This window comes from Garra rufa, chromosome 2, assembly GCF_049309525.1.
Source record: "Garra rufa chromosome 2, GarRuf1.0, whole genome shotgun sequence".
Lineage (NCBI taxonomy): Eukaryota > Metazoa > Chordata > Actinopteri > Cypriniformes > Cyprinidae > Garra > Garra rufa.
The window spans coordinates 16997456-17018247 of NC_133362.1; the positions used below are offsets into that span (position 1 = coordinate 16997456).

The following is a 20792-nucleotide window of genomic DNA, read 5'->3' on the forward strand; positions in this document are numbered from 1 at the left end:
TGACGCTCGCGGTACAGAAATGACTTGCGTCACCTTTTCTCAGCCTGTGCACCATTTGCTCTTCCCTTTTCTTTCAAACTCACACACATGGTCTTGTTTCATGATGTGAAACTACATGTGTTCCCCAAATGTCACTCACGCTCCTGTCACACCGCCTCTCTCATCTTATTACTCCATTAAAAAAGACCACTTCACTTCATAACCACATCACGGACATGGCAGTTGATTATAAAAGACTGAAAATGAAAAAGACAGCAGGTTTTTTGAATTACAAATTCTTTGGAGAACAGAGAGAGCGAGACGGAGAGAGAGAGACAGAAAGAGACCACATACATGTGTTGTGTAATATTGAGAATTTAATAAGGTGAGACTGTTGGCAGATTGCCAACTCTATTTTATGGGACAAATCAAAATTGCAGGTTTTCACAGGTTGCTTCCAAACACAGTATTTATCTGTAATGTATACTACAGTACCTTTTAAAAGTTAGGGGTCTGTATGATTTTTGAAAGAAGTTACTTACGCTTACAAAGGCTACATTTAAACCGTTGTGCTGCTTAATATTTTTGTGGAAAATAGAATACATTTTTAAGAACAGAAGAATAGAAATAGAAAGTTATTTATTAGAAATAATCTTCTGGTACATCTTTTGTAAAATTATCAGCAACCATTACTCAAGTCTTCAGTGTCACATGATCCTTCAGAAATCATTGCAATATTTTTTGTGAACTGGTGCTCAAAACAGATATTTTATTTTATCAATATTAAAAACAGTTGTGCTGCTTAATATTTTTGTGGAAACTGGAAAAATGTATACATTTTTAAGAATAGTAATAGAAAGTTCAAAATAATTTATTTGAAATAAAAAAATAATAATTATCAGCAACCATTACTCAAGTCTTCAGTGTCACATGATCCTTAAAAAAACATTGTAATATTTTTTGTGAATTGGTGCTCAAAAACAGTTATTTTATTTTATTTCATATTTATCATCAATATTAAAAACAGTTGTGCTGCTTAATATGTTTGTGGAAATTGGAAAAAGGTATACATTTTTAAGAATAGAAGAATAGAAATAGAAAGTTCAAAATAATTTATTTGAAATAAAAATCTTCTGTAACAATATTTGTAAAATTTTCAGCAACCCTTACTCAAGTCTTCAGTGTCACATGATCCTTCAAAAATCATTGTAATATTATCAATACTGAAAACAGTTTTGCTGCTTAATATTTTTGTGGAAATACATTAAATAGAAGAATAGAAATAGAAAGTTCAAAATAATTTAATTAAAAAAGTAACAATTTTTGTAAAATCATCAGCAACCATTACTCAAGTATTTAGCGTCACATGATCCTTCAGAAATCATTGTAATATTTTTTGTGAATTGGTGCTCAAAAACAGTTATTTTATTTTATTTTATTTTATTTTATTTTATATTTATCATCAATACTGAAAACGGTTGTGCTGCTTAAAATGTTTGTGGAAACTGGAAAATGGTATACATTTTTAAGAATAGAAGAATAGAAATAGAAAGTCCAAAATAATTTATTTGAAATAAAAATCTTCTGTAACAATTTTTTTGTAAAATTCTCAGCAACCATCACTCAAGTCCTCAGTGTTACATGGTCCTTCAGAAATCATTGTAATATTTTTGGTGAATTGGTGCTCAAACCTTTTTTTGGATTTTTTTATTTTATTTTTCTATCAATATTAAAAACAGTTGTGCTGCTTAATATTTTTGTGGAAATTGGAAAATGGAATACATTTTTTTTAAGAAGAGAAATAGGAAGTTCAAATTAATTTATTTAAAAAAAAAATCTTAAGGACAAAAAAATTTAAGTAAACTGTTAAGTTTACTGTTACTTTTGATTATTTTATTGTGTCCTTGCTGAATAAAAGTATTAATTTAATTTAAAAAAAATTTTACTGACTAAACTTTTGAACGATAATGTATAAAAATAAATCAGTAGTTTAAAGCTGTTTTTGCTTCAGATATTTACATCAGCCATATCAAACTCTTACTGATTGTTTATTTTGTTGATTATTTATTTTATTAGAGCAAATATAGATGTTTCATTTTCTATATGTGTATGATTTTATATAAATAGATTATTATTACAACCATAAAAAATATATACAATTTTCTTTTCATTTTTTTCTGCTGAAAAATGAGTGGTGCTGCTAGTCAGTAGACCTTTTTAGTCATACTTGACAGCTTGTCAAAAAAAAAATAGTGTTCCTTTCCTGTAAGTTTAATGTTTTTTATAAAGGTACTCAATTGCAGCAGAGTAAAACACATGCTCTCAGCAGCAATAAGGACACTGTACACAGGCGCAGTGGGAGGTTCGCAAAGAGAGCCTGCAAACGGCTCCAGCCAGTCCCTCGCTCCACAGATGTGGGTGGATTTTCGGACACGTTCTCTTAACTGACTTATCTTATGCTGTTTCCACAAAGCTCCCAGGACCTAAAGCACTGCAAATCTTGCGCTCTAAGTGGAAGCAGATGTTTGCTTTGCAGATTTTTCCCCTAAAAACCCTCTCGCCCCCATCCTCAAAGTAGAGGACACATCTGGATGCAGAGGCCTGTGTGCACCGCGAGGTGCGTCCCCTCCCCTCACCCTTCCACAGTGGATGCAGATGTCTGAGGACAGAGATTAAGAGCTGACTATTGGCCCCGGCTTCTGCTCAGAAGCCTTTTAATGGATGCGGGACAGACACAATCTCCAAAACTGCTTGTTTGTAATACACAAAGTGTCATTCTATTGAATGACAGCTGTAATAGTTTGTACAGAAAAGCCTCTATTAGTGTCCATATGCGTTTGTTTGCCTTATTGTCAGATCTGCTGTTTATAATCAGTTCAGGGACGCCAATACAAGCAGTTTGCAAAATTAACTTTCTGTATTAGCAGTACAAAACAAACAGATTTTATACAATGACAATGAATACCGCAGCTGTCTTTATAACAGGATGAGCAGTGTCCCAGGTGTGTGCTGTGTGGTTTCAACTCCCTCTAGTGGTGTCATTTAGACAGCACAGTGTTTCAGTTCAACTACTTCTGCTTGTAGTCATTTTAAGTAACATATTAAATCACTTAATAGGTTTTTCTCTTTTGAACAAACCTAAGGTTAAATATGTTGATCCAGGGTGCAAATACACTTCTCATGGATCACCTGCTCAGTGTTCAAAAGCTCAAACTTACAAACCATAACTTTAAAGAAAAAGTTCACTTCCAGAACAAAAATGTACAGATATTTTAACCACCCCCTTGTCATCTAAGATGTTCACGTCTTTCTTTCTTCAGTCGTAAAGAAATTATGTTTTTTTTTTTTTTTTTTGAGGAAAACATTTCAGGATTTCTCTCCATATAGTGGACTTCTATGGTGCCCCCCAGTTTGAACTCCCAAAATGCAGTTTAAATGCAGCTTCAAAGGGCTCTAAACGATCCCAGCCAAGGAAGAGGGGTCTTATCTAGCAAAACGATTGGTTAGTTTTTTTAAAAATTGTCAATTTATATACCTTTTAACCTCAAATGCTCATCTTGTCTAGCTCTGCGTCAACTCTGTGTATTCTGGTTCATGACAGTTAGAGTAGGTCGAAAAACTCCCATCTCATTTTATTCTTCAACTTTAAAATCGTCCTACATGTTTTGACGTTTTAAAAAGTATTTTTGCTAGGTAAGACCCTTCTTGCTTAACTGGAAATGTTTAGAGCCCTTTGAAGCTGCATTTAAACTGCATTTTGGAAGTTCAAACTCGGGGGCACCTTAGAAGTCCATTGTATGGACAGAAATCCTAAAATGTTTTCCTCAAAAAGCAATTTCTTTACGACTGAAGAATGAAAAACATGAACATCTTGGATGGCCAGATTTCTTCATTTCAATTTTTTTTTTAACCTGGTACTTTTTCCTTTTTTCTGTGAGATCTTTAGCTCAGAACTTCAATGACATAATTGAGTAAACTGTGAAAGTATTCCTTTAATGGTGGTCGTTTTATGTTTTTCTGCAGGAGTTGGTGGATTATTTGAGGAGTCACTCTCACAGTGCAGTATACGCTACAGCCATGACCCCACCTGTCGTGGAACAGATCATCAGGGCAATTAAATGCATCATGGGAGTTGATGGCACGACAGAAGGTTAGTAACAAAGCCCTGCTTAGACATAGAAGCACGTAAAATCATAAAATGGACTGTACAACTTTTCTTAAGAATGTGCCAGAAGACGTTGAGGCCCAGATTTCAAATCAGTCAATCATTCTAATATCAGAAAACACTAACCAACACTTCTCCTTAAATATGGAGAACCAGATTGGGAAGACAATCACATGGATTTAATAATGATATAAAATGTATTTTACTAGCGTAGAATTCATGGAAAACAGATTTCAATAAAACAATGGAACTGGCTTAAAGAGTCCTCCAGACCTTTAGTCAATGAAAGGTCACAAATTTCCTAAAAAGGTATTAGGAGTCAGTAGAACGGCACCAGATGTTAAAAGGGTTTCCCAAGCTGTCTTCTGTTTTTGATATGCTTTAATCCATATATTTATGTTTTTAGAGAATACATCATGTTTCATTTTAGTTTCGCTGCAGTTCACACCATGTTAGGGTCGGTTTTAGACTGCACTGAAGGGCAAAGTTAAGTTCAGCACACTACTGTTAAAAAATTGGGGTCGGTAAGATTTTCTTAATGTCTTGAGAGCTTTATGTGCAATAAAGTGAAAATATGACTACAATTTTGAATAACTGTATAAATACTAGTGGTGGGCATAGATTAATTTTTTTAATCTAGATTAATCTAGATTAAATCTTGAAATTAATCTAGATTAATCTAGATTAAAATGGCTAATTTAAATTCTGCTGAAGGCATTCAGAATATGTGTGCTACCCAAATAATGACTAAAAGTAAGTCTTTGAGAACGGGTTTCTCAAGCCAGGTGGTGCATTAGACCAGGCGCTCATCTCCTGTTTCCAAAATGCATTACAAACTGCTTGACAATTGCATTTACAACACAATTAACTATACAAACTTGTGTAACCAAGTACTTCTGCGCAAAAGGCTGTGCGACGTGCGTGTTCCCGTAAAATACACAGGCGCGCGGGTATGGATAGCCTATCTGCGTGCATAGTCTTCCAATAAACTGCGTTGCTTTTAGAAGCGTCAATTCAGTTGTTGCATATAGTTTAATGTCTTTATTTCGGGATTATCAAAGTAAATTATAACTCAAACTTGAGATTTTACTGGGCCACAGCAGATTTTCACTGGGGCACGTGCCCCAGTAAAAAGGGTCTAGCAACGCACGCACCTGCCCTGAAGCGGCTTCATAGCTGCATCCATGTCTGCGCGTCTCATTTGATGTGGTAATTTCACAGAAGTTGAAGACTTGTTCTCGCCCCCTACAGTGCAATTCAACTAGATATACGTCATCCGCGCTAAAATATCAAGGTGAAAGTCATCATATCTTGCGTAGTTTAGACCCAGCTCCCAACCCAACTTTGAGAATAGATTAACGGCGATATTTTTTTTATCGCGCGATACGAGTCTCACGTTAACGCAGCACGTTAACGCCGATAACGGCCCACCACTAATAAATACACACTACCGTTCAAAAGTTTGGGATCAGTAAGATTTTTACTGTTTTTTTTAAAGAAGCATTTATTTGATCAAAAAATACAGAAAAAAAGTATAGTAATATATAGTAATATTGTGAACTATTATTACAATTTAAAATAAAGTTTTTCTATTTTAATATACATTACATCCTAATTTATTCCTGTGATCAAAGCTGAATTTTCAGCATCATTACTCCAGTCTTCAGTGTCACATGATCCTTCAGAAATCATTCTAATATGCTGATTTATTATCAGTGCTAGAAAGTGTTGTGCTGCTTAATTTTTTTTTTTTGCAACCTGTGATACTTTTTTCAAAATTCTTTGATGAATAAAAAGTTAAAAAGAACAGAATTTATTTAAAATATAAATATTTTCTAATAATATACAGTACCATTCAAAAGTTTAGGGGCAGTAAATTTGTATTCTTTCTTTTTATTTTTTAGTTAAATTTAATACTTTAATTCAGCAAGGATGTGTAGAAGCCCATTTCCGCCACTGAATAAAAAGGTAATTGGGACTCATCTCACATTTCTGACTTTTTTTCTCGCAATTTCGCGTTTACATTTTTTTTCTCTGAGTTGCTTCATATAAATTCTGACCTTTTTTCTTAGAATAAGTTTTTCATCTTGCAATTCTGACTTTATTTCTAAGAACTGCGAGATATAAACTCTCAATTGCTAGTTAAAGTCCAGTTCTGAGGAGTAAAAAAAGACTATGTTCACAGAATTGCGAGTTTATATCTTGGAATTCTGACTTTATAACTCGCAATTGCGAGTTTATATCAAGCAATTGCGACTTTATTTCTCAGAATTACGAGTTTATATCTTGCAATTCTGAGAAAAAAAAATCTGAATTGCGAGAAGTCCTAACAACCTTTTTTTTTTTATTCAGTGCCGGAAATGGGCTTTCATAAGGATGTGTTAAAATGTATGGGGGAAAAAACTCATAGCAAAGACTTATATTGTTTGAAAATATTTCTATTTTGAATAAATGTTGTTCTTTAACTTTTTATTCATCAAAGAATCCTAAAAAAAAAGTATAACAGGTTTCAAAAATATATTCGGCAGCACAACTGTAGCCAACATAGATAATCTAATAATAAATCAGCATATTAGAATGATCGCTGAAGGATCATGAGACACTTAAGACTACAGTAATCTCTGATAAAAAAAAAATCAGCTTTGCATCACAGGAATAAAATATATTTTAAAAAATATATTAAAATAGAAACATTTTATATTGTAATAACATGTCACAATATTGCTGTTTTTCTGTATTTTTGTTTAAATTAATGCGGTCTTGATGAGCATAAGAGACTTCTTAAAAAAAGCAAAAAAAACAAGTCTTACTGATCCCAAACTTTTAAACGGCAGTGTGTGTGTATAATTGATTGGGATGGCACAGCTCAATTTTTAGCAGTCTTCAGTGTCACGTGATCCTTCAAAAATAATTCTGATATGCATGTTTACTGCTCAAGCAACATTTCATATTATCAACAGATTTTACTTGAAATCTAACTCTTGTAACATTATAAAATCCTTTGCTGTCACTTAATTCAATGCATCCTTGTTGATTAAAAGTATTTTTAATTTCTTTTAAAAAAAAAGACAAAAAACAAATCTAACTAACCCTAAACTTTTGAACAGCAGTGCAAGTGAACAGTAGAAAAATTAAACTGGCCAATTAAAGCAAAGTTTTATGCATAAAAAGTAAATATGCATTAAAACATATGCATAAAAAGGGTTGGAGTTGTGGAATCAAAGTCAAATGTTTTCATTCAAATTGAGTCATAAATATTAGAGATGCACCGATTGATCGGCATCGGCCGATTTTCGCATGATTGGCCCGGATCGGTGAATTTCGGTCAATTTCTACTCTTGCAGATTCCTAGCCGATCCTTTTATTGGCAGCGGCGCATGCAATTACGTCACAGCCACGCGCGCGCACTCACAGTCGCGTGTAAACATGTCTTTGGTGTGAGTGAAGATGACACAAAGATCGCAGTTTGTAACATTTATAAGGCCAAAATACAACGTGAGGGAACAACCACGAAGCACGCGCTTGTTTAGCTTGGCTGGACATGTGGTAGATCGCGCCCCCGCTCTGCATATTTTGCATGTCTCTGTTAAAGGTTGTATCAGCGATTTCTAGCCTAAAACATAAAGTGTCAATTTCAGCTGACCTTTCTTCACGATCCGCTCGCTGCCTGCCCCATAAATTGTCTGTGAAAAAAACGCGTCTCTCTGGTCAGCCTAGGGTCCGAGATATGCCAAAAAAAACAATCGGCACTACCAACCTTTCCACACATAAACAAACTTTCGCTCCGCCTCCCTCACATCCCAGCACCAGTAGGAAAGTCCACAACACCAAACCCCTGACGCTGATTGGTTGGAACACTGTTTGTTTATGTGTGGAAAGGTTGGTAGTGCCGATTGTTTTTTTGTTTATCTCGGACCCTAGGCTGACCAGAGAGACGCGTTTTTTTTCACAGACAATTTATGGGGCAGGCAGCGAGCGGATCGTGATGAAAGGTCAGCTGAATTTGACGCTTTATGTTTCAGGCTAGAAATCGCTGATACAACCTTTAAGTAACACACCTGATTCAGATAACCCGCTCGTTAGAAGTAAGCTCCATGAATGAACTGTGTTCCGATTGACATGGTCCCTGCCCAGTGTTCATTGCTCCCTACTCCCTGAGCAGGGGAAATCCGTTGACGTTTACTACACTTTCATTCATTCACATATTTGCGCTGCGCCTCCGCATACAGCCTCTTCACACACTAATAGTTCGAAGCGAGCGTATATGTTCCATTTGAAGGTAATTGAAGCGTGCGCAACGTGAATTTAATTTGTATTTATTTACAGATGCATTTATGTTACACTTCTCTAGTAAATATCATGTGTGTGTGAAGACGCTGTATGCGGTGGCGTAGCGCAAATATGTGAATGAATGTTACGAAGTGTAGTAACGTTACCGCTGGATTAACTGGTGACAAGGCAGAAATGCTTCTCTTTATCAAGGAAAATTTGCCATTGATGCTCAAGTAATAGCATTTAGTACTAGCATTGTTATTTCTACCTGTTTGAAGACACAGTGCATGTTTTGTTAATAAAGTTATTGTTGTGAGATGATCCTGTAATTAATGTTTTTTTAAAAATCCATATAAAATGAATTGAAGGAAAGTAGATTTGTGTATGCCTGCTTCGTTACTTATATTTTATTTCTAATGTTTTCAAGGCTCAGAGCACTTTATTTTGTTTAAGTTATTTTAATATGAGAAGATGCTGTAATGTTTATACATTTCTTTTATTATAAAATAAAAAAAATACATTGAGGACAAGATTTTTGTTAGTGTAACTATACTATGTTAGTTACAGGAACTAATTTTATACCTTTTTCGAAGGCACAAAGCACTTTATTTTGTTGTTATTAAAGTTATTTTGTTGTAAGAAGATCCTATAATGTTTAAAAATGTATTTTATTATAAAATAAATTTAATTAAAGAAAATATTTCTGTATAGGCCTATGCTTTCATTACAGTTCTTAAAAAAATAAAATCGGAATCGGCAGGTCACACTTACTGAAAAATCGGAATCGGCCAAGAAAATTGCAATCGGTGGATCTCTAATAAATATAGTGCAAAGTTAATTAACTAGCTAGCTGTTTCAAACTCCTCTGCTTCAGTTCGACAAGTAGTTCTAGTCCAAACTTGTCCGAAGAGAATCTCTCTAGGCTGTTTGAACGTGATGTCTATATCATACTTGGACAAGCCGCCCATGGGTGTCATTACTGGCGTGATGTGCAGCTCTGTGGAGGGTGAGTCACACTGATCTGAGAGTTTGCTTTACGCTGCCCCAGCTTGCTCTGAATACAACACAATAGGCTGCAGAAGACCTGCCATATCTGAACTTGTACCATGTCCATGACTAATTGTTTGGTTTGAGCTTCACCTGCTGTTTCTAGCATCTGCCAGTGTTCAGTGTTTCTACTGAGGAGTTCCTAATGTAATGAATGTTAACAGCGGTTGTATTCGTTCTGCTGACATAAGGTCTTTTGTGCTTGGCTTTACAGCCCACCTCCTTTTGAAATACCTGCCAATCGGTTCACAGATAATTATATGCAAACATGCTGTTGTTTTCCAAAAACTCTGGCCTTGGTGCCAACGAGAGCTGAAGGCGGACCTGGCCGGCCCCCAGAACGGCATGATTCACACAATTAAATATGCAGGAGAGATTGAAGGGTAGACATAAACTGAACAAGACAGAGAGTGAATGGCATTGATGTTCATTGAGCTACTGATGTGTCTCCGATCGCATTAAGTTGTTAGAATTATCTCTTTGTGGTTCGCACCACCAAAGTTCAGATTACTAGTAACCGCTAAGCTACCGCATGGTACCGTTCGCATCTGAGTCCATGCTTCTCAGTTTACCCCAGTCTCCAATTGTGTGCCAAATCCATTGTATCCTATGTACAAGCCAAGAGTGTCTTGGCAAAGGATGAAATTTGTCTACCATTCAGCCTGACAAAACAAAACCAGCTGGTACTGTTTTTCACATCGACTGACTCCACACACACTCACTCACACAAATTATGAGGCGTTTTAAAGAGAGAGTACAGAAATGAGTCTAAAAATGTCATGAAGACACATAGCGTCTGTAATACTGTATCATTTGGTTGTTTTCTTCCTGTTTTTGTTTGTTACTATGTTTTTTGGATTATTTTATGAATGGGTCTGCTCTGTTTCACTTAACTACTTAATGGTCTTAATGAGGGGCTATTAAAAGTCCGATCCTGGGATTTGAACGGCAGAGCGGATGATGTCATTTCCCGTCTCCTCTTTTGGGCCCCTTTCCTAGTCTTTCGCATACAATCAGCCTATATCCTAAAGGGAACTAATAGCTGTTTATAAACTCTTCTTGATTATATCTACAAAAAAAGGTGAAATGTATACATTCTAGTTTGTCTAGGAAAAGGAAAGTTAAGGTATTGCTAGGAGTGTTTTGTAGGAGCTGTAACTGCTGGTGGCATGGCTGTATGCCACTACATTATGTTGCAATTCCTTGGCCTTTTTCCCAGTGTTTTCAACTATATTTAAGTAGAACAACTATGAAACTTGCAGGCAAATAGTGTAGTCAAAAAAATTGGAACGAAGTGGGCTAATCTCTGTGCCAGCTGTTTTTAAGACTAGTTTGTAGACATATTTGTTCTATGGTTTGCCTGACATGGCCTGTTTGGCGTTCATGCTACCGCAGAGTGGGCGCAGACTCTGAGTGCTATAAATTACTGTAGACAACAATTCAATGCATTTTCAAATTACTATCCGATTCAAACAGTTTATAATAAATAAATGAATGATCAAATCATCAGTCACGGCTGTCAGGTTGTGTGGACAGTTGGGAGGCAGGTGTACAGACACGCTTGTGATGTCACAAAATGGTGACGCTTATGAATATTAATTAAGTTATGCACAAGTAAATTTACCTATATTTATCTGTTTTAGTAAATAGTCTGCATTGTGTGTTTCTATGAAGATCAGTGGCCAGTTGCATAAACTGCTTAAACTAGTCCTACTTTAGTCATCCAATGAAACATAAAAAGCTAGATTGGTCTAATTTGAATCCAGAAAAGCAAGACTTAAAGGCACAGTTCACCCAAACCTGAAAATTCTGTCATTAATTACTCACCCTCATGTTGTTCCAAACTTTAAGACCTATGTTCATCTTCAGAACACAAATTAAAAAGAAATTTTTGATGAGATCCGAAAGTTTCTGACCCTGCATAGACAGCAACGCAACTACCGCATTCAAGGATTTTGAAACTGTTGAATAAAGTCATTGTTTTGTTTGTGCACAAAAAGTATTCTCGTAGTTTCATAACATTACGGTTGAACCACTGTCGTCACATGGACTATTTTAACAATGTCCTTACTTCCTTTCTGGGCCTTAAATGTTTAGTTCACCCAAAAAAGAAAATTTGCCCATTATTTACTCACCCTCCAGGCATCCCAGGTGTATATAAAAGTGAATGATTTTTAGACATTACTGTAATGTTGGTTTAGAATTTTATGAAATGCAAGAGCTTTCTGACTCTGCACAGACCGCAACTACCATGTTTTAAGGGATAGTTTACCCAAAAATGAAAATTAGCCCATTATTTACTCACCTGCAATGCATCCTAAGTGTATATAACTTCTTTTAGACAAATGCAAACGCAGTTATATTAAAAATTATCCTGGCACTTCCAATCTTTAAAACGGCATAGGTGGGTGTTTCTCTTCATCAGTCCAAAACAAGTCCAATAAAGCACATCCATCTATAATAAAGAGTGCCTCACACGGCTCCGGGGGGTAAATAAAGGCCTCCTGTAGTGAATGGATGCGTTTTTGTAAGAAAAATATCCAAATCTAAAATGTAATATTCACTTTAATCTAGTTTGCGCTAACAGTCGTACATGGAAGCAGCTCTGGCATGGCGACGTGGGACATTTGTGTTGCGCATGAAATGTGAAAACCAATGTTTGTTTACAGGAGCAAAGGAAGCAAAGTTTTCTTAATTTTGCAAAGGAAAAACCAGTCTCGTCTTGGTTTATATCGAAATCCTCCAACATTTTTCTTTACAAATCCATATTTTTAACTTCTAATTTGTGATTGGTGCTTTGTTTACCTTTTTCCAAAGCACGTCCACATTTGTCAAGTCTGGGCGGCGCATGCACAATGCCGAGTTTGCGCAAGCTAGATTAAAAGTGATTCTTGCGTTTTTAAATATGGATATTTTTCTTACAAAAACACATCGATTCATTACAGGAGGCCTTTATTCACCCCCTGGAGCAGTGTGAGACACTTTATATTATGGATGGAGGCACTTTATTGGACTTGTTTTGGACTGATGAAGAGAAACACCCACCTATGACGTTTTAAAGCTTGGAAGTGCCAAGATAATTTTTAATATAACTGCGTTTGCATTTGTCTAAAAGAAGTTATATACACTAAGGCCCCGATCACACCGAACGCGTCTTTTAGTTCTAAAAACGCGAGGCGCACAGCACTGCCTTGTTTGGTGACTTTTAATAAAAGAGCAGTGTGCTGCGGTTTTTTTATGTTGCTAAGCAACGACCAAAACAGCTGTCCTGTCAGTCAAATCAAAGGATTATAGCGCGAGCGCTCTAAAATCTTAGTTTTTTGCTGTTAAGTAAACTGTCATATTATCAGAAAGCCTAAATAATACAGCTCCGGGTTACCCACGATAGACACCAAAGGTTTCTCCTCTATTTCTTGCAGTCTCCGGACTTTTTAAGCAACGGTAAACTTTCATCACCACAACAGAAGGCCCGCCTCTCCATTCATTCGATTGGTCAATGGAAAAGAACGCGAATGACGTTGGGCGTTTTTCCGCTCAGAGTTGATTTTTTTTTCAACTTCAGGCACTCAGAGCGCTTCTGCAAAAACGCGAGGTGCAGCAGGCGGCGAAAACGCGAGGCGCCCGGTGCGCATAAGCGGCGCGCAGAACGCTCACTGCCAACAGAAAACCATTCAAAAGAGGCGCCTCCAACTGCTAAAACGCGTTCGGTGTGATCGCGGCCTTAGGATGCATTGCAGGTGAGTAAATAATGGGCTAATTTTAATTTTTGGGTAAACTATCCCTTAAAACATGGTAGTTGCATTGCGGTCTGTGCAGAGTCAGAAAGCTCTTGCATTTCATAAAATTCTAAACTAACATTACAGTAATGTCTAAAAATCATTCACTTTTGTACACTATGATATGATTACTGACTATGGCAGTTTTTATGTGACTATGTTGTTAGTCACTTGATTGTTTGATTATAGTTATACTAGACTACCATGGTCCTTTGGTTGTTGGTTTTGTACTATTTCTTTTTTGAACACTGAATCTTTTCCAATTCAGATTTTCCTTTTTACTAGTGCAAAAATGTGCCTATAAAGTTTCACTGTCATTTTATTAATCGGTATTTAAAACACACATCTACTGTAACTGAGACTTTCATAGCCTGCATCCCTCTCATCCACAGGACAATCAAATCCTTCAAATGCAGTCCCAGTGGAGGAGCCCTTTAAGATTATTTGCACTTTTCCTTTTGACCTACGGTTGCTCTGTTGTAAATCATGACCTTTACTTTATTGTAGACTCCCATTTATGTCTCTCCTTTTCCAATGAAAACTAACAAATTCTCCTCGATGACACCTCTGTCTGCATCTCCCCCACAGGCCAGCGAAGAGTTCGGCAGCTGGCTGAGAACACGCGCTACTTCAGATCTCGGGTGAAGGAGATGGGCTTCATCATTTACGGCAACCAGGACTCTCCGGTGGTTCCGCTCCTGCTCTATCTACCTGGGAAAGTTGGGTAAGCAGACCCGCTCCGCAAGCCAGCGACCCGTTCGGGTTACCAATTCTGGCCTTGCACAACAAGCATAAAAGAGCGTCAGTTTACACTACAGCATCTCCAGGCTCGCATTTACACAAACCCTATTTAGTCCATTTGAAAACCCTCAGCTTAGATCACTGGGCCAGCGAGAAGCAAAACATGTTTCTTTGTGAGCATTTTCTGTGCGTCTTCTTTGTGATTAAGGACAGTTTCCACTGTCTGGACACTATAGTAATCCTCCTTTGAACTTGTGAACCTGCCCACATTTCGGGCTGCCAATAAAACAACAATGCGAGGCTTACATTGGGTTACAAAGGTGATAGCTTTGAATGCCATGTGGAAAATGTACTGACTGCTTGAGGACACCCCAACAAAAGCTGCAGTCATCTCCACTGGTCATTCCAAAGAAGGCGATGTGGTCTTTTCAAGAAGACATTGGACCATAGCCATCTTGGATGGTCTGGTTGATCCATGAATCAGTGGTGAAGAAAAAAAACAAGAGAGGCAGAAAGAAAACATGACATGTGAGAGGCTCATCACTGCACAGGCGTTTCAGACTCCTCCAAAGATAACAGCTTCCTGGCACACCAACAAAGACGACGGCAGCTGTGAGGCCTTTTAAATCCAGCTTTCACTCTCCGTCGCCGCTCTGTTCTCTCGCCGCTGTCGTCTCTGCTGACAAAGTGGAGGCCTACTCTCCTCCTCTCGCTCTCAATCTTTTCCTCCTCCATTATACCTTTCCCTTTGCCTTTCTCTCCCTGTCAATCCATTTCTTTCTCTCCCTCTTGGCTAATGCAAATGACAGTCCAGCTGTGCGGTTTACAATGGATTTCCCTTCACTCAAAGGGTGAGGAAAGGTAGCAGACAGTGCAAACTCTGAATGGGATTCTCGACAGCTTTACACTGCATAATGTTTCTACTTTAAGTTCTAGATATGCAGGCGCGTCTTTGCAATATCTAACCACTGCCTCAGTTTGTAATGAAGATTGTCATACTAAGAGCACTGATGTCTGGAACTTGAAGGCATGTACTGCTTTCAAGATTAGCGTGAAATACTCTGCCTGTTTTATACCATCAATCATGACATCAATACTAAACAGCCTCAACAAACAAACAACTTAAAGTTGCAAGCTGTTCTAGAACATTTGATTGCTTGGCAGTAGTACATTTGCTGGTGTGTGTGTGTGTGTGTGTGTGTGTGTGTGTGTGTGTGTGTGTGTGTGTGTGTGTGTGTGTGTGTGTGTGTGTGTGTGTGTGAACTTCACTTAAAATCCATAGTGATGAAAAGTTGTTAATCGTCTGCTCACAGGGCGTTCTCACGTGCCATGTTGAAGAGGAAGATCGGTGTTGTAGTTGTAGGTTTCCCGGCTACACCCATTACAGAGGCCAGGGCTCGTTTCTGTGTGTCTGCCGCCCATACCAGACAAATGCTTGATAAGGTAATACACTACAACACCCAACATCTCACAGACCTGTCATGATTTTTTTTTTCTTAAACTGTTAGTGTTAGAAAAGTGTAGTTAGATGAAAATCAGTGTTTGAATTTAAAACTCTTTAAAACACAAAAACTAGTATACTTCCAAAGATTTCTAAATAGGGATGCACCAATATACAAATTCTTTATAATGGTTTAAGAGGTAAGGTTTTAATGTTATGATATTTGGCCCATATTAAAATTTTATACGCTTTAGTATAAATAATGGAAAAATAAAACTGTATATATATATATATATATATATATACACACACACACACCATTTTAATTTTTGCTAAAGATTACATTTAACACAATCATTTTATTATTAATGTTTTTAAAGATGAACTTAAAGTAAACATTTACTCACCCCCGTGTCATCCAAGATATTCATGTCTTTCTTTTCTTCAGTCGAAAAGAAATGAAGGTTTTTGAGAAAAACATTCCAGGATTTTTCTCCATATAGTGGACTTCAATGGCAGCCAATGGGTTGAAGGTCCAAATTGCAGTTTCAATGCAGCTTCAAAGAGCTCTACACGATCCCACAATAAGAATCTTATGCAGCGAAACAATCATAGTTTTCTAAAAAAAAAAGTAAAAAAAAAAAAAAAAAAGTCATAAATAAAATTTCCATACTTTTACTTTGAGCTAGTACAAGATGAGCATTTGTGGTTAAAAAGTACACCGCCACTCAAAAGTTTGGGATCAGTAAGATTTGTAATGTTTTTTTTAAGGAAGTCTCTTATGTTAATCAAGGCTGCAATTATTAGATCAAAAATACAGGAAAAAAACTAATACTACAAATTTTTATTACAATATTAAATAATTTTATTTTATTTTATTTTAATATACTTTAAAATATAATTTATTCCTGTGATGCAAAGCTGAATTTTCATCAGCTGTCTTAAGTGTCACATGATCCTTCAGAAATCATTCTAATATGCTGATTTATTAATAGAATTATCAATGTTGGAAACAGTTGTGCTGCCAAATATTTTTTGAGAACCTGTGATTCTTTTTTTCAGGATTCTTTGATTTCTTTGACAGCATTTGTTCAAAATAAAAATCTTTTCTAACAATGCAAATCTATGCTATCACTTTCTATTGATTTAACATCCTTGGTGAATAAAAGTATTATTTTATAAAAAAAAATAAAAAAAAAAAGACAGAATAAAAATCTACTGACCCCAAACTTTTGACCAGTAGCCTATTTTGTTAGAAAACCTTTCTATTTTAAATAAATGCTATTCTTTTTAACCTTTTACGGATTAAAGAATCCTAAGAATTTTGAGAAAAAGTATCACAGGTTCCAAAAAAATATTAAGCAGCACAACTGTTTTCAGCAATGATAATAAATCAGCATATTAGAATGATTTTTGAAGAATCATGTGTGTCAGACTGGAGTAATTAAACTTTAATTACAGATATAAATTCAATTTTATTGTATATTAATATAGAAAAACATTGTTTTACATCATAATAATATTTCACAATATCATTTTTTGAACACAGGCTTGATGAGCATAAGAAATTTCTTTAAAAAACATTACAAATCATACTGATCCAAAACATTTAAGCGGCAGTGTGTAAATTTGCAGTTTAGACCTTCAACCTGTTTGAAGTCCACTATATGAAGAAAAATCCTGGAATTTCTTTTCAACTGAAGAAAGAAAGACATGAACATGTTGGATGACATGGGATGAGTAAATTATCAGGACATTTTTATTCTGGAATTGAACTAATCCTTTAACAATGGAAATTGCAAGTTCTGAGCCTGATTCCTATTAATAAATCTGGTTCTTTAAAGTGCCCCTATTATGCCTTTTCAAATATGATATTTCATGTAGTGTGTCATGTAGCTGTATGTGAACATAAACTATCTGCAAAGTTGTGACGCCGACAGTGCACTATAAATAAAGTTTTTGTCTAACAAAAAAAAAGAGTCGGCTCACATTCGCCTAAACGAGTCGTCAGCAATTCGAATCTTTTTTCTGTAACGGCCACACGTCATGAGCTACACATTTGCGTAATGTCCGCCCACGTTCAATTTCGCAAACAACTTGCCCGCCCACAAACAGTAGGCCTACCATTTTCACGTGGATTAACGTTACATCATGTCAAGAAGACGCCCTGCGCTGTGAGAGTGAATTTGTTTTATATCCCCTTCCGAAAGATGAAACTATCAAGAATGAGTGGTTAACATTAATTTTTTCAACACCTCAGCAGCCCAATGCCAATCTTGTGTTGTGTTCGCGTCATTTTACTGATGACTGTTTTTCCAATCTTGGGGAGTAACGTTACAACGCGGGATTCACCAAACGCTTGGTTTTAAAAAATGGATCAGTGCCCAGTTTATTTGGACCGGCTTGCTCCTCTGAACTTCTACCTGTAAGTATGATTAATAATTGTATTTTCTAGCGATCGTTCAAAATACGTCTTTGTGTACGTTATGGTGTGTAACAACCCCGCACATGTCTTGGTAACCGGCTAACTTGCGTTTCTGTAGTTCTGTTGTTTAGCTGTGAGTGCAATGTAGTCTAAAAAGTCTTGTGATTGATGCAGCTTGACTGTCTGTCTGCCTTATTAGTTTAAGTAATGATAATGATAAACGATGGCTTAACGCAGTGTTATGGATTGTACAGTGTTGAAGTTCACAACGTAGAGATGTGTCCGGTTCGCTTACAAAAGCAAATTGCAAGCACTTTCCACAGTTAACATATGACACCCACTGAGAAACGTCCTGCTCCGGTCGTGCTTGCAAAACAGTTTCTTGTCGATGTGACACTTCAATAGTTTCATCGTCAGACTCCGGCTCGAATTGATAGGGTAAAATCGAGGCTATCTTTTCTATGCATTAACAGGTCTCCGCAGCTGTCATTCAGTTATGCCAATGGGCGTTTCGTTTTGCGCTGTAGCGGTAGACCAATCCAAAAGGACTGCACCATCTGACCAATCACAGCAGTGAGGGCTCACTGAAAGGAGGGGTTTAGAGAGACTGATTCTTCGAACTGCTTCAAACGAGTCGTTTACGAATCATTTAGAAACGGGGTAAAAATAAATCTAATTTTGGAGAAAACTAAAGTGTTTTTTGAACTTGCATACATGTAAACCTGTTTTAAGAGACTATTACAACAATATTAACTACCTTTAAAATGGCATAATAGGGGCACTTTAATGGTTCAGTTAACAGTACTTTTGATTAAGAAATAGTTGGAATACTGTAACAACACAGTAAGCGGTTCATGCTTGATTCATTAAAAAAAAAACTGGTTTAAACTGTACTCAGTTATGATAGAATGGGACTACATTGATTGTGATTATTCAATTTCCTTTAAAAGCAGTTTGTTTGATTTATAGCACTTTTATGATTCAAATCAGGTTTAAAACCTCAAAGATGGCACTGCAATGTGCCACATAACTTTTAGTGAAGTAACTTATTCCCAACAAAAAACATCTGATATTCTTCGCCTCACATTTCACGCCATGTCCTTCCAGGTTCTCCAGAGCCTTGATGAACTTGGAGATGACATCAGGGTGAAGTTCTCCCGTCACAGACGTTCCTATCGGCCAGAGCTGTATGATGAAACAGACTTTGAGCTAGAAAGCTAATCACTCATTGTCATCACTGTGAGTGTGAAGGCTTGTCCACATTGGGAGATGGCCAAGGTGCGCCTTGGTCGTTTTTAGAAGAAAAAGTGTTCTGTAGTTCCATACAGGACAATTCTGCTTTTCCAAAGAAAAAAATGTGCAGTGTTTATTACTTTTCAGGTTTGTCCTACTATGAGGCATTGATGTTTATAAATATAGTACAATTCTATTTAATTTTTTAACTGCTGTTTTCACAGTTTTGTGAAGTTTGTTAAATGATTTTGTCCTCAGGGGATTGTGGGAAAAGGGGAGGGGTCGCGACAACTTTGTTTATAGAACGTATATCAAAAGCTGCTCTAAATATATCAAACAATTAACTCCCTTAACACTGACCTACATCAAAACTTTAGCTGCGGATAAGAAATCCCTTGAAGTGGCCCTATGTTTTTTTTTTTTTATCCTGCTGCTAAGATGGACTGATGAAAGGCCTCCATTCTGTGCTGGATTATGTGTTTGTGTGATCCACAACTACATTGATTGAAAGAGATTGAATGAGGCTGGGCGTTTCAGACCCCAGCGCAGTGCATTTACAGTCATTAAACATTCATGCTTCGCATCTTGCAGATCCCAGTCCTTTAAATTTACACTGACAGGCATTTATTTGTATTTCATGTGCAGGAAACTACTTCTGATTATAAAAGAAAAAAAGAAAAAATATGGACTGATTGTACTTGTAAATCAAAAGTTTGCTTGGAAAGTTTGAAAGGATTTTGTGTCATTTGTTTGTATATTTCAGATGGAGGACTTCTGTTCATTTGGAGGATTTTGTTTCACTCAAATTTTCATTAGAATTCAAAACATCTGGTTGAATCTAGCTGAACTCTTGAATCGGTTCTTTTTAGTGAATCAGCACCATAAATTACAACCAATGCAGTCCAACTGATTCCCAAACAAATGACTCTTTTAAGTCAGTTCTTTTTAGTGGATCAAATGGAGCTTTTCCACTACACAGTACCAGCTCGCCTCGGCTCGACTCGACTCGGCTCTGTTTGGTTTTCCACTGTGTAAAAGTTGTACCTGTACCTCCACAATAGTACCTGGTTGTCATAGCGACGCTGCAGGAAACTGCCGTGATGTAATCTTCTACGCGACACACACCCGCTGTCTGCACCTCCTCGTTTGACCACGGTGTATTCTTCCGAGTTGCCATAATATGTAATGGATTGGATATGTCACGCAATCTCTGGCCAAACTTTTTAAAAATGGCGGGGTTACTCTGGATACTATTGCTGGCGCGTGCAATGATGACGCAGTGAATAGTGACGATTCTCTCTGACCAATCAGCAGTCTGCTGTGTTTTCACGTCACATTTTAGTATCGCCTCAGCTCACTTGGAACCTCGCCGGAGGTGGTACGAAAAAAAGTACCTGGAAGCCGGTACAGGTACAACTTTTACACAGTGGAAAACCAAACAGAGCCGAGTCGAGTCGAGCCGAGGCGAGCTGGTACTGTGTAGTGGAAAAGCGCCAAAACACTTACAGCTTACATCTCATGTTATGCTGTTCCAAAGTTCAAAAGTACTTTGTTAAAGAAGTAGTTCACTAAATTTACAGATAATGTACTCATCGCCTTGTCATCCAAGATGTTCATGTCTTTCTTTCTTCAGTTGTAAAGTAATTATGTTTTTTTGAGGAAAACATTTCAGGATTTCTCTCATATAATGGACTTCTATGGTGCCTGTGAATT

The 20792-nt window shown here is 36.8% G+C and overlaps 1 protein-coding gene across 1 annotated transcript in view; it reads left to right on the plus strand.

Annotated features, from left to right (window-relative positions):
* sptlc3 (serine palmitoyltransferase, long chain base subunit 3) overlaps nt 1-19280 on the plus strand; it is a 57063-nt gene extending 37783 nt beyond the window's left edge. The window contains exons 6-9 of the mRNA XM_073834602.1: nt 4003-4129; nt 13828-13963; nt 15294-15423; nt 18954-19280. Coding sequence (XP_073690703.1) covers nt 4003-4129; nt 13828-13963; nt 15294-15423; nt 18954-19067 — 507 coding nt within the window. The 3' untranslated portion in view covers nt 19068-19280. The remainder of the gene's footprint in view (nt 1-4002; nt 4130-13827; nt 13964-15293; nt 15424-18953) is intronic.
* Nucleotides 19281-20792: the final 1512 nt, after the last annotated feature.